The 15415-nt window shown below is 36.0% G+C and overlaps 1 protein-coding gene across 1 annotated transcript in view; it reads right to left on the minus strand.

The window, feature by feature from the left end:
- The window catches only part of ITGA2 (integrin subunit alpha 2), a 124235-nt gene that overhangs the window by 13774 nt on the left and 95046 nt on the right, over positions 1-15415 (minus strand). Inside the window, exons 25-28 of the mRNA XM_007486290.3 lie at positions 13754-13864; positions 10911-11015; positions 9967-10080; positions 3035-3124 (exon numbers count right to left, since the gene is read on the minus strand). Of these exons, the coding sequence (XP_007486352.2) occupies positions 3035-3124; positions 9967-10080; positions 10911-11015; positions 13754-13864 (420 nt within the window). The remainder of the gene's footprint in view (positions 1-3034; positions 3125-9966; positions 10081-10910; positions 11016-13753; positions 13865-15415) is intronic.

Raw genomic sequence — 15415 nt, forward strand, 5'->3', positions numbered from 1 at the left:
ATTAAAACGAAAGATATCCACCACATTTTTAAATACATGTTCTGTATCTGCTCATTTTGTGTAAAGTTTAAACCCTGCCAGAGTACACCTGGCATGAGTAAATCCAGTCTGGATTTGTGATGAGTAAACCCATTCTATGACCAAAGTATGCCGGCAATGAGATTGTGTAGCTAGGATAACGTGGCCCCTTTTCTGAGGGACATGAATGCATTATCATACTCTATTGTGAATCTTAAAACTGCTCAAACTCTACCTTAGAACATTTGGTTAAGGCTATTCCCCATTTTAAACAATGGAGGTACTTGATCAGGAATGTATTGGGAACTTTAAAATTACTCCACCCATACTTAGGCATACTTTAGGGGAAGAAAAAGTTGTAAAACTCCTTACTGAACAATGAAAAAGTACTTAACTCATACTTATAGTGAGGCAGAAGCCTTTAAGCTAAGTCTATTTTTAGATCTAATACAAAAGGGTGCTAAGTACCTGTGAAGGTCAAATTAATCACTGAAAGGTCAAGCAAACAAAAGGCAAGTTTAACAAAAGAGGTGTGAAGTTTTAGTCTACCCAGAGAAGGTGATTAACAAAGGAAGATGTGAATTAAGAATGGTCAGTCCTTTGGAAACCGTCTACTGTGATTGGTAGATGTGAAAATTTAGGGGAGGTGACACAGGATAAAATTCATTCAGTAGATACAGAGAATAACATCCAAGATCCTTAGCCTGTCACTCAAGACACTCCTCACTTTGGTTCCAGACCACCTTTATGGACTCATCTCCACCATATAATTAAGGCAAGCTGACCTGCAGAACATCCTCCAAGCATTATTCTTGCTTTTTTTGTACATGGAGGCTGGCTCTATGTTTTTGCTTATTCTGTCCATCATCTAGTATGGTCTACTTCCATCTCTATCAGTTAAAGTCCTATTGATTATTCAATGTCTAGATCAAATGATACTCCTAGAATCATCTTCTGATGCTTCAGACCTTCCCACATCTTCACCAAATGAAAACATTTTCCTTCTTCTTAGCTCTCTTGGTACTTTGCTTGTGCTTCTCCTACAGTTCAAATATTCTGCCTTGTTTTCTTTTCTCAAACATGTGTCCTCTTTTCATATCCACCCATAGGATCCTTGAAAGATGGATGGATGGATGTCTTTCTCATTGTTGTATGCTGCATAATCCTATGCTTTGAACAAGTCAATTGCTCATAGAGTGACTGTGGAATCCAAATTCTCCTATATTCAACCTTTTAGAAATCTGTAATGAATCATTTTTTTTTCAGGCTAAGTCCAAAAATACTTAACCGAATGCCACATCCACATTTTCTCTTGGCTATAACTCTGATTTTCCAAGTCTCAGGCCCTGAAGGCAGAAGCAAATATTTCTGTGAGGATGCTAAGCCAGAAGCAGATGGGGAGCCTACAGAAAATATCATTTTTCCCTTCAGTCAAAGGTGGTGGCGACATTACTACCAACTCTATTTTAGGTTTTTCCTAATAGCTCTGTGGAGCCAGATGGTGCAGTGGATATAGGGCAGTGCTGAAGTCAGGAAGACTCATCTTCCCAAGTTCAAATCCAGCCTCAGACACTTACTAACTCTCAATTTCTTCTTTTGTAAAATGAGCTGGAGGAGGAACTAGAAAACTGCTCCAGTATTCTTGCCAAGAAACTCTCAAAAGGGGTCTAGATTCAGAAAGACTAGAAACTTTCAGAAGGACTAGAAGGGTTCAAATCCAGTCTCAGACCCTAACTTGCTCTGTGACTGTGGGCAAGTCCTTTAACCTTCATCTTGTTTGGCTCAATTTTCTCATCTATAAAATGAAATGGAGAAAGAAATGGCAAACCATCCAGTATTTTTGTCAACAGAACCTCAAATAGGGTCACAAAGAGTTGGGCACGAATGAAACAATTAACCAACAACAGCACTCTCTCTGTATTTGTGGTTGTTTTGGATTTTCCACCAATTCTGAATAGACCCTGAGACAGTTGTCTGTGACTGACTGACATTTTGGCTAAGCTGACTTCTGGGTAATGATGTATAGTATTATTTCCCAACAAGTCTCAGACAGATCATACATAGTGCATAGTGTTAGCAGATTAGCTTGGTAGAAATTTTGTTTTAATATGCTGTATCCTATTCAGTTCAGTTCCAGGAGGTTCAGAAGAAAACCATATGATAGATCATGAAGTTCGATGAGGATATGATTGGGGTTTTGGAATTAAAAGATCACTCTCTTGCAAATATGAATAATATGAAAATAGGTTTTGAACAATGATACATGTAAAACCCAGTGGAAATGCTTGTCAGCTCTGGGAAGGGGGAGGGAAGAGGGATGAGAAAAATAGTGAATCATGTAACCATGGAAAAATATTCTAAATCAATTAATTAATTAAGAAAAATAAAGAAGCCTTTCCTAGAAGTATTATTTTTATTTTTTCTTGAATAAAAATCTTGTAAATGGACATTTCCAAGCACAAATACTATCTCTAATGAATTATTCCGAAAATGCCTTAATTCCTAAGGGTCCATAAAACACTTCTTTGAATAAGCAGAAGGTACTTTACAATATGTGATCATATAGTGACAATATTTAAACTGTGTGGCCTACAATCTAATATCTTTTGTATGATCATAAAGTAAAAAGAAAGATCAGAGATACAAGATTAGGCATCAAAATAATATGAGATGAGATGAAACAATCTGATGAGATGTAGATAGTGTTTCTGCTTCCACTATCCTCTGCACAATAAGTTTTTCCATATTTTTGATCAACACGTGGAATAAAGTGACACATGACATTGTGCCTGATGTACTATATTTCATCACTTAATCAAGAATGATACTGACAATAATGAAAACAATAATAAATGATAATGCATCATGACAGCCTGTACTTCCCAGCTATAAGTTTCTTTAAAGCCCTCTAACTTTGCCTTTAACAAGTATCCATTTTTCCCTTTAAATACTGGAAAGGAACCAACCTCTCATTCATTCTAGTAATATACTTCAGTTAAAGATTTAATGAACTTACCATCACAGTGTTTTCTTTAATTATGTATATTTGGGGGTCAAATGTATCTACTTCTGCAGTTGCTACAAGCTGAATTGTCTGGAAAGGTGACTGTAATATAAATGCAAATTATAATAAATTATAATATAGCTTACATTTATCGTTTATAACATTTTAAGCATTTTCAAATGCATGATTTCATTTGTCCTTCAAAATAATAATGGATTTTTATCTCTGTTGAATAGACACAGAACACAGTTCAGATGAGATATCTTAACCAAAGTCACACATTAGTTATTATCATCAAAATTTAGCATCAATTTTTTTCTTTTTCCTCTGGGACATTGTAGGGGGGGAAATCGTATCAAAAACTTCCTGGTATTTGTGGGCTTCAATTGTTCATAGTATGAAAATAATGAAAGAAGAATTTTTCTTGTAGGAGAAAGTACCAGGAAAGCCTCACCTGATTGCCTCATTGTGATGCAAAGGTGACCTGGGTTCTTGAGGCTATGCCATGAGATGCCCAGGCTCTCTAATCCCTACGCTAAACTGGCAAGGTTACAAAGGACAACCTCACTGAGTTTGCAGGGTCAAGGAGAAGGAATCAGGAGTCCCACCTTTTGCTACCAGCTCTCCTATTTACTAACCATGTGACAGAGCAGTTGACCTCACTTTTCTGGGTCTCAATTCCCTTCTTCATAAATAAAGAGTGATCTTCATGATCCCGTTGAGTTCTAATGTTCTATTGATGCTGAGGATTAGCCACTGAGGGGTGATCTTGTATTTCAGCCACATTAACTCATGAAATAATTTACTTATGTGAAATGAGGTTGTACTCCTGTTAGTAAAGGATCTGAAACCATGGGATCTTTGAGGTTTTGGGGAAAAAAAAACCGAGTGAAGAAAGATTTAAAAAAACTAGCAAAGTAACTAAAAAGAAAATACTTTTTAATTTGTTTTTTAGTTGCTTATACAATCTCCCAGAGTCTTGGAGTTGGAAGGACCTTCAAAGGCAAACTAATCCAACCTATACCGAATCAGAATCTGTTCTTCCCCTGGGAGGTGGTGGTAAAGCCTCTCCTTCAAGACTTTTTGTGAGAATGCATACCTTTGAGAGCTCATTCTACTTTAGTCTCTCATTCTTTGGAAGAGTAGCTAGGTGGTGCCGTGGATAGAGTGCCAGGTCTGGAATCACAAAGACTTAGCTTTCAGACCCTTACTAGCTACATGATCTTGAGAAAGTCTCCTAATCATGTTTGTTTCAGTTTCCTCAAATGTAAGGAGAAATAAATGACAAACAACTCTAGTATCTGTGCCAAGAAAATCTCCAGTGGGGTCATGAAGAGTTAGACACGTGACTGAAAAATGACTGAACAGTTGGCGGGCAGGGTTCTCTTCCTAAGTCTTCTTGCTCTAAGATCTGTAGCTCGCCTTGCTTGTCAGATGTACTCTGCACATTTCTGTTTAAACGTGTGAGGTCCTGGGCTTTATTGTTGGTCCCATTCTTGGATTTAATCTCCTATGCATTCTGAGAGTCCCCACTGGTATTCTTCTACACTGTAGCTTCCCTTTATACTATCTGACTTGCTAGAGTCTCCTAGACGATTTGCTCATCTCCTTCCTTTTCAGTTTAAATCTCTTTGATCCAAGACATCAATTTAAAGCCCAGTAGCATATATGCTTCTTGAGAGCAGAGACTACATATTTTCTTTGTCTTTGTATCTTCATTGCCTAGGATAATTCCTGTTGTAAGTGCTCAATAAATGGTTATTGGATTGTATTGGGTTAGATGACCCAAGTCAAAAGGTAGAGGTTCGTTTGTCACTCAAAACCTGACTTTCTGCTAAATTCAGAAGGAACGCCTATGACGGAGGGGTCAGCTCTTATAGCAAACTTGGTTTTTGCTCCTTCTGGTCCAAGCAGTTCAGAGGAAGGATATAAAGAACCTGAGTCAGCCGTTCTCATTTAGGTTAGAGCATATTTCTGCTTGGAGTGTCAGGTTGATTTGACAACATTCTGAGTACAACTTCATAGACACTTAAGTCAGAGCCACAGGTTATCTGTTTTAAATGATGACCCTACTTGGCAAGGAAATGTTATATCTCATCCGTATATGTGTATATATATATATATGTATATATATATATATATATATATATATTTACATATATAATACTTTGTGTTTTATTACACCTCTTTAGTCTTAGGTGTTATTGGACTATGAAGGAAACCACTATGTAATTGAATATTTTATTAAAACTCTGGAACTGTCAAATGCAATTTTCAAGGAAAATGGGCCTATGCCAGTTTAATAGATTTTGATTAGAGTATTCTTTAAAGAGAGCATCATACATCGCCATTGGGAGAGGTGGGGGAGAAGGAAAAGAAAATGATCTTTGTTACTAATGAATAATGTTTGAAAATGACCAAATAAAATCATGTTTATAAGGAAAAAAAAGAGGATCATATTAGATTAAATTATACTTGAAGGACTCTAAGTAAACACATTAGGGAAGTCAAGTACATCCCTGGTCAAGAACCCATCTTTCCTACTTTTCCACTATGGTTCAGAAATCCAAACTATATTTCCCAAAACATTAGCTTGTCAAAAAGCTATTTATTTCCCAATCAGCCTTTCTTTTCTTAAGTCCTAGTCTTTGATTGTCAGCAGTAATAAAAAGATCATTTTTGCCCCCAAAGTCTTTCCATTTTTCCCCCAAGATTTCACGATCTCTTCTAGATTACTTCTGCCTATGTCTTTTATGGCCAAGGGAATCAACAGAAATTAGAGGCTTCATGTTTAAAAAATCTTAGAAAGTTACCTATGATGTCCTAAGTACATCCCCCGGGAAGACAACAGAGCTCTTTCTTTAATGTCAGGTTAAAAAATAAATCTGGGAGAAATCATGTAGGTCAGTAATAGATATGATGATCTACATTTCACTACTCAGCACTGTTATAACTTTTCCAATAATCTGTTTTCCTAAGCAGAAAAACTATGTCATGAACCTTTTGATTCTATTGTGGTTTGAAATGATAATGGTGGGATATTCAGGGAACGGAGAAAGGGGACAATTTTATTTTTTTCATAATGCATTCTTGGAAAATTCCTCATTTGAAATAAATTTTAAAAAAGAAGAAAGGCAAATTTTGAGAGGGAAAAATGATTTTTAAATGAAGCATCATTTGCACGCACTGGAACATTTCATTTTTTTCCCTTTAGTAACTTTATAAAACCCAGCCATGAAAAAGAATAAATTGCTCATTTTCGGAAGGCACAGTTGCTCTCTTTGGCAATTAGACCTCATTTTTTTTCTGGTTACTAGGGCACCATCTGATATACCAAATGAGGTAATCTACTAAACAGTCTCTAGTAGCCAGGAACAGTGAATGTACTTCCAAAAAGTGAGCAATTTATTTCCTTCTCACTGGCTGCATCAAGCCTTTTCTCTAATTAATCTGGGTAACACCGAGATACAGAATTGCATCATGCATTAACCCTATGCACTGTACCTCCATTCTTGTAGCAATTTATCCAATGAGTGTGAGAAGCATTAAATGGCGATAGGACAAATTTCTAAAATCATGTGATGACGTCATTTGCAAGAGTAAGCAAAGACAGTGCTGTCTTTGCAGGCATCGCCACATTAAAATGTATGTGGAGAGTTCCTTCATTTCTTTCTTCCTAGCTTATCTGAGGCCAGCATCTCCACCTGTAGGTCTGGGCCTCTTCTCTACAATAGAACATCAAGGCAGAACACGGTGCTCCTTCCACAAATCATACCTCTCATGGCGAAGCCACTGAGTGTTGACCAGAGAATTTCTTTCTTAACTGGAAAGCAGTGACGTCACTATGGAGAGCAGTTTGATAATGACTGAACTCTTATGAAACTCCATCAGAGAAAGAGTGATAGGAGAAGGGCAAAAGAGTCAACTAGCTCTCCTCCTGGAAGTGGGTCCCTGATTTTGTCTTGATTTACCAGGTGCTTTAAGGCTGGCCACTTCCCTGAAAAAGTAGTCACCAACAGTGGTAACATGGGAATATTCACACTAACTTTTCAAGGAGGAGAGATGATGGAATAATCAAATGGGAGGTATTTTGACAACAAAAAGGAAAACATTACTTAATCACAGAGGGCTAGTCTTTTTGGTCAGGAATTCTTAAATTTGTCTCTATAAACTGAACATTTTAAAAAATAATTGTATCCCTTTGTAATCCCATGTGCTTTATTTCACGTATTAAAAAACATTATTCTGACAAGTTTCTGAGTTCATATTTAACTCTGGTCTTCTTGACTCCAGGCCTTCTAGGCAAACAGAGGTCTTAAGTGACTTGCCCAAAGTCACACAGCTAGTATATGTCTGAGGTTGGTATTGAATTTAGGACCTCCTGACACCAAGCCCAAAGCTTTGAATTGGTCCCACCATGATAAACAGTCCCATTTAAATGATCCAACTTGTATCATGTACTTAGCTCAGATGTTATTTTGGTTTTAGAATAAGAAAAAGATAGATGGGAATGGGGAGAGACAGTAAAAAAAATCTATAATATCATTGAGTTAAAATCAATGAGAAAAAAACACCGGTTATCTAGTTCAACATCTTCAGAGAGAGTATGGACAAATGGAGTTAAGACATGGATTCAAATTCTGTCTCAGACATTTATTTACTAGCTGTCTGATTTTGGACAAGTCACTTAAACCATTTTGTGCCTCAGTTCTCTGAGGAACTGAAAAATGGGAAAATTGTAATGCATGGCCTCTAGGATCCTGAGAGACTATAAGGAAGATTTCCCTCTACAATATCCCCAAGACAGAGTTTGGGGAACTGTTTGCCTTCTGAAACAATTCATTCCACATTTGCTTTATTAAGTTGGGTTCAACTTTTTTTTTTTAAACCCTTACCTTCCATCTTGGAGTCAATACTGTGTATTGGTTCCAAGGCAGAAGAGTGGTGAGGGCTAGACAATGGGGGTCAAATGACTTGCCCAGGGTCACACAGTTGGGAAGTGTCTGAGGCCAGATTTGATGTGTTCAACTCTTTAGGACTCCATGAACCCCCAAAGGACAGGTCCTTCTACCCCCCACTATCTATTTTATATTTATATAGAACAAATTGTTAGGAACATTTTCTTCTAGTGAATTTAAATATGACTCTCTGCAACTATCACTGCTTCTAATAATGTCTTCTAGGCAAAATAAAATCCATTTGTTATATGCTAGACTTTCAAAAGCTTGGGGGGGAATGCAATCACACCCCAGCCCTCTTTATCTTTTCTTTTAACTAAATATTCTCTGCTCCTTTCGGTGTATGGCATCATCGGAATACCTTCACAATCTTTACTGAATCACTGCCATGTTCTAGGATGGCGATGTCTTTCTTAAAGGTGTGACCATGACTAGGATCAAATCGTGAGCCTGTCACTTCTCTGATTCCAGACATTAGGTTACATTTTACTGATTTAAGATCATGACGAGAAGTCAATTCGAAACTGTTGCCCCTGGGAATTCTCTTCAAATTTAGGATGTCCTCCTCTGCTACTATGTGTCCTGAGATCTACCTCCTGGGCTTCAGTTAGACTCAGAAAGGGGATTACATTTCATGATCTCTACATTTCTTTCTAGTTCTAACCTCTTGAAATTCCTTTAGGGCAATGTCTCTTCCCTAATTACTTTCTGGCCATATACAAAGCACAAAATGAAAGGAAAACTAGACGTTTTGGTAATTTCATTAGTATGGTCAGACATATCTAGTCATTTGGAGCCCAAATTATATTTTCCATCACAACTGTTTGGTTTGGTTATTCATATAAATCAAATTGAGTAAATAACTATTGAAATATCTCCTTCCTATTTTGCTCTTGTTGAGGTTCTAAACTGCATGATTCCTCTTCCTCTTCCTTTTACAAAAACTGTTTACCTTCAGGTATTCTTTGCCGAATCTATCCCTTTTTCTCATATATGAGTCCATGATCCTAAAACCTTCCTTTCTTTTGTCCATTTTCTCCCATCATACTATAAGATTATTGATTCTGGAGTGACTTTCAGTGAAAATTCATGTAGCCTTTTAAAAAGAAACTACATCAGGGCATCTAGGTGGCTTAGTAGACTGACAGTCAGGCCCAGGGACAGGAGGTCCTGGTTTCAACTGAAGTCTCAGATACTTCCTAGCTGTGTGACCCTGGGCAAGTCACTTAACCCCCCTTGCCTAGGCCTTACCACTCTTCTGCCTTGGAACCAATACACAGTATTGATTCTCAGACTTCTTGTAAAGGTTTTAAAAAAATTTTTTTAACTATATAACAAGTTCAAAATTGTACACACAATTTTTCTTTTTTTTTCTTTGCATATTAAAAACTCTGTTTAATATAATTAGTTCATAAAAGAAATAAACACTAGATCCTCGATTTATTGGCAGATAGAACTTGGGTAAGGATATTCCACTAATGCAACTGCTACTCTTAGAAAGCTACCTAGAGCATTGAATAGATAAGTGACTTGCCCAGGATCACACAGACAACATATGTCTGTGGTGGGACTGGAACTCATGTCTTCTTGGCTTTAAGTCTGGATCTTTGTTCCATATACCAAGCTACCTTTCCTTTGTTCAAAAATTTTTTTTAATTAGATGGAAAAGAGTTGATGTAGTCACAGATTAATTAAATGTGGACTAGTTTATAGTGGAATTTAACCCTTCCACTCTACTTTAGTCTTACTCAAAAACTGGGCAGTGTTGGCAGGTCTCCCATGTCCCTTTAACCAACTTATTTTTCATTATAAAATGGAGATGGAAAACCATGAAATCTAGATTCTGAATTAACTATGGTACTATGATCATTGTTTACATTAGCAGTAATGCTTTCCATGTAAAATGGAGAACACTGACACTGACTTTTCTATTTCTGCATATTTCTATCTCGCCAGTTATACCCCGTAAACACGGCCTCTACTCACCACTGCAAAAGTTCCATTCCAAATTCTGGTAGACACATTCACAAAGTATTCTTCTTTCGTTGTGAGTTCTCTTAGCTGGCAGGTGACTTTGCTACATGATGCAGTTTGGCAATTCTTTGAGGTTGGAAGGGTTCATAGGAAAGAAAATAGATTTAGGATGACTTCTGGAAATAATCACCTAAAAGTAAAATACTTAGTTGTAGATGTCCTAATATTTATCAATCTAAGTTTATGTTTGAGTACTTATGCATACAATTACATAAAATGCTCATTTGTACTGCTCCAAATATAAGCTCCCTACTTAATATAGGCTACACTCTTAAAATAAAATATTATTTTTTTTTTCATCCTTACTTTCTGTCTTAGTAACAACTCTAAGACAGAAGGGCAAGGGCTAGGCAAACCATTTTAAGTGACATGCCCAGAGTCATGCAGATAGGAAGTGTCTGAGGCCAGATTTGAAACCAGGAATGTAAGCCCCTTGAGGGGAGGGGCTATCTTAATTTTTTTCTTGTCTTTGTATTCTCAGTGCTTAGCATAGTGCCTGGCACACAATAAGCACCTAATACTTGTTGATGACTTCAATGGGCATGGACATACAAGGGCAAGATGCATTAGGTTCTTAAATTATCTGAATTTGAGCATATCTGTCAATAACAGGAAGTAAAAATCACCTACATCTAGTTTGCATTAACTGTTAATTTAAAACAACAAATGAACTCAGATATTCTCTCTCTAAACTCCAACTCATACTAGTTTTAAAGAGAAATAAGTCGTATGACAATATCATTAATATCTGCTAATAAATATTTGTTGACTACTCATAAATGAATAGAAAAGAACAGTCCTTTGAAATGAGGCAAAAAAGAAAGCAAAAACATTTGTGATGCTAAAGTAGAAACAATTATGGTTCTTAGATAATCATCAAAATGTGTTCTACTCACCAATTCTTTAATATCTCGGAAGTTTTCTTTCTTAAATGACACTGAGTAAGGTGTTTCTCCTATTTTTAGTGGATTTATTTCTGCAGTACAACTTATATCACTGTCCTAGAAAGTGACAAATCACAATTGGTCATTCCAACTTACAAAGAAAAATGGTTTTCATTAAGACTTTATCTGAAGGAGAAAAAGAACATGGATCACCAACTGTCAGAACACAATAATTAAAAATTATATTGATATATAATATGGAGAAAATAATTTAAAAATATTTTGTGTGATCAGATTGGTTAAGATGACCAAAAAGAAAAATGATATATTGTTGGAGAAGATGTGGGAAAATTGGGACACTGAAATACTGTTGGTAGAACTATGACAACCTATGACAACAATGAACAATCATTCTAGAGAGCAATATGGAATCACACCCAAAGGCCCATAAAACTTTGACCTAGCAATACCACTACTGAGTCTGTATCCCAAAGAGATCAGAGATGGGGGAAAAGGACCTTCTTTATGAAAACATTTTTAGCATCTCTAGAATTAGAAACTGAAGGGGTATCCATCAACTGAGGAATGGGTGAACAAGTTGTGATATATGATTATAATGGAATACTATTGTGCAATAAGAAAGGACAAACAGGATGAGTTCAGAAAGACCTGGAATGATTTATATCAACGGGTGCAAAGTGAAGTGAGCAGAATCTGGAGAACAGTGCATATGGTTATAGAAATACTGTATGATGACCAACTGTGGAGGACTAAACTATCATCAGAAAAACAAGGTTCTAAGATAAACTCAAAGGACTCATGATGAAAAATGCTCTCCACAGTCAAAGAAGGAACTGTTGGAATCTGATTTGCAATCAAAGCATGCCATTTTAATTTAATTTTATTTCCTTTATTGTAAGTGTGATAGGTATCTTCTGTCATGGCATGAGGAATATGGAAATATGAATTGCATGAAACCACTGGTATAACCTATATTAGATTATTTACTGTCTCAGGGATGGGTAAATAGAGGGAGAGAATATGAATTGCAAAATGTCAGAAAACAACTGTCAAAAATTGCTTCTACGTGTAATTGGAAAAAAAAGGAAAAAGTACGTTGTATGAAATAGTACTATATAAAGGGAAAGCGAGTCAATAGGGAGACAGAAAGAGGCAGAGGAGAAAGGTTGATTTGCTTGCTTTTGGTGAAGATTACCTAATAGACTGCTCTTCAAATAGCTAGGAGTTCAGAAATAGTTCTTGAATTGGATAGGTCAGGTTCCCACCAGTACACTTTCCTTAGTCTGCTCTTTATTGACCTTTATTCCTTAACACAGCAAGAAGAAGGATGGTACAGGCTCTCTGACTCATGCAAGGTAAGACAGTTCCTCAAATACTAGCATAATTAGTCAAATACCTTTTATACTAATGCCTAAGATTTGGGTTTTCCTATAGATACCTAAAATAATGCACTTCACAAGAGAAAACACTGTTTTAGATGCAGGTAAATATATATTCAGAAATCTAAAATTAGAAGGGATCTCAGAAGTCATCTAGTATAACCCTTCCATTTTACAGATAAAGAAACTGAAGTACAGAGTATAAGTTGGGTTATTTGGTTAATCGCATAGCCACATCAGAAGTGGAATTTGAACCCAAGTCTTCTAACTTCAGAAACAGTGCTGTCTCCATAGTATCAGCCTGCCTCTCCAAATTGCTTCTTCTTAAATAGCTGGAAGAATGCTATTAATTATAAATATAGACAATAAATATTATTAATGACAAATAAGAAAAAACTAGCATTTATCTAGCCCTTCAAGGCTTTTAAAAGGGCTTTACATATATTCTCATTTGAGTCTCCCAATAACCCTTTGAGATAGGTGTTATCATTATCTGTATTTTGCAAATGAAGAAAGTTAGGCTGAAAAGATTAAATGGCAAGGTCAAACAACCACTCAACCTCCTGAGGAAGAATCAGAACTTGTCTCCAATGCTGATGATCGCTACATTATGCCAACAAGATGGATTGGGCTAAGTGAAAAGTCGAGAAACTGGCCAGAAGGTAGCATCTGCCAAAGAGCCTTGCTGAGGAGATCTAGAAACTCACATCTCCCTATCACTCAGTTCATTCACTTTCCTTTTAACAAGGCTCTGCTAAGAATAAAGCCTTGTGGTGATGATGCAAGGGCTTGGAATGATTTCTGTACTCTTCACATTCCTGAATATTGGGTTTGGGTTCCATACTTCTAAGGTCTCTCTGAAATTTGAAATCCATTTCCAAATAATTAGCATTTGGGCTGCTTAAGTGGCACTGGCCTCTTTCCCAAATCACATACACATGCTCCAGTATTGGAAGGCATTTAGAAAGCATTTATCCTAGCATTTAGAAGAGTCTTGCTTTCCAAAAATATGGCAGAAAGAGATACAGAGTTTTCACCTAGTCATTACTTTCATAGTCCTTGGATAAAGTTATCTGCTTGGGGTAAACACAAACTCTATCAAGAATAGAGAAGAAAAGCAGTATGGTTAAAAAGAATGCTAAATTGGAAGTCTTTCTTTCTTTCTTTCTTTCTTTCTTTCTTTCTTTCTTTCTTTCTTTCTTTCTTTCTTTCTTTCTTTCTTTCTTTCTTTCCTTTCTTTCTTTCTTTCTTTCTTTCTTTCTTTCTTTCTTTCTTTCTTTCTTTCTTTCTTTCTTTCTTTCTTTCTTTCTTTCTTTCTTTCTTTCTTTCTTTCTTTCTTTCTTTCTTTCTTTCTTTCTTTCTTCCTTCCTTCCTTCCTTCCTTCCTTCTTCCCTTTTTTCCTTCCTTTATTCATAATCAACCAAAGATATCATGGGGTATATTTGAACTAATCACCTGGGCTGTGTGCACTCCTGTCAGGTACATCAATGCATTATTTTCTTTGGTGTACTGAGGAATGGAGATAGTTATAGAAGCCATGGGTACTGGAATGTTTCCCGTTGTGACCTACATTTAAAAAAAAAAAAGGTTCTGTGATTGTTCACACTTTGACTTGCAAAACTCATAATGTGACAGTAAGTAATGAGAACAATTCCATAAGCCTTATAAGAAAATTGGTCTTATTGCTTTAAAGTCCTCTCTTGTATCTATGCATATATCCATGTCTACAAATCACTTTCTCTGTGATGTTACCAAAGTACTTTAAAGAGATTAACTGGAGCAGCTAGATGACTCAGTAGATAGAGCAACAGGCTTGAAGATGAGAGGTCTTGGGTTCAAATTTGAACTGAGATACTTCCTAGCTATATGAGCATGGGTAAGTCATTTAACCCTAGTTGCCTAGCTCTTACCACTCTTCTGTCTTAAAACCAATACTTAGTATGTATTCTAAGTCAGAAGGTAAAGGTTTAACAACAAAAAGGCATTATATATTTTTAATTGATAGTAATGGTGTGATATAGCAAAGTAAATATATGACAGATGTACCCATTTTCATAATATAATCAATTGAGAACTAAAAATAAATGTTCCAAAAGTCTTAGTGCAATTTTAAGCTCTAAACTGCTTTAAAATAGTAACAACAGGGTGCAGCTGGGTGGATGAGTGGATTGAGAGCCAGGTCCAGGGATGGGAGGTCCTGGGTTAAATCTGGCCACAGATACTTCCTAGCTAGGTGACCCTGGGCAAGTCATTTAACCCCCATTGCCTAGCCCTTGCCACTCTTCTGCCTTGGAACCAATACACAGTATTGATTCTAAGATGGAAGGTAAGGGTTTTTAAAAACAAACAAACAAATAAACAAACAAATAAAGAAATAAATGAAATTGTAATAATTTATAATATAAAAAGTTTTGGAATAACTTTAATATTCTATATAAAATAATTTAATTGTTCTTTAGGACACCCAAGATTTATATCTATTTATACTTAAAACATAAGTTTCAGAATGGAAATATATATATTAAAAATTGCCAATTACTTCCCTATCCATTCCAGTGCCCTTATATTTATTCATCTCTGCATTTGTCTATACATCTTTCTTTCACATAGTTGATTTAAATGACAATTAACTTATCTTTTAGATCTCCTTCATTTTGCACCCTTTCCTTTAAATATGTTCTTATTTGCTTTAGTTCTCATGTCTGTGACTATTAACTGTATTATAAGATTTCATAACATTTATTGCCATCATGTGTTCAGCCAGTCTTCAATTTTCAGATGATTTATTCATATTTTTTAGATGATGGAAACTGGACTACAAGTCAAAGGGCATTCTCAGTGGTCCAAAGCTAGTTCAAAAGCTTAAGTTCTCCTAATTTATAAAACAATATGAGATTTTTGTTGGTAGGAGGAAAGAATTCGATTGATTTCTAGGATCTATAAAATAATCAAGTTTTTGTTTGGTTTTTCTCAGAATTTAGCTGCTGACACTTGCTTGGCTACTTACAAAAAAATCAGCATGAAACATGACTTTGAAGGAATCTCCATTTGTGAGCAACTGCTAAGTTTATTACAAACAACAGTGGTATCTAGGCATTAGTGATGTTGCTTTCTTAC

This window comes from Monodelphis domestica, chromosome 3 (genome assembly GCF_027887165.1).
Source record: "Monodelphis domestica isolate mMonDom1 chromosome 3, mMonDom1.pri, whole genome shotgun sequence".
Classification (NCBI taxonomy): domain Eukaryota; kingdom Metazoa; phylum Chordata; class Mammalia; order Didelphimorphia; family Didelphidae; genus Monodelphis; species Monodelphis domestica.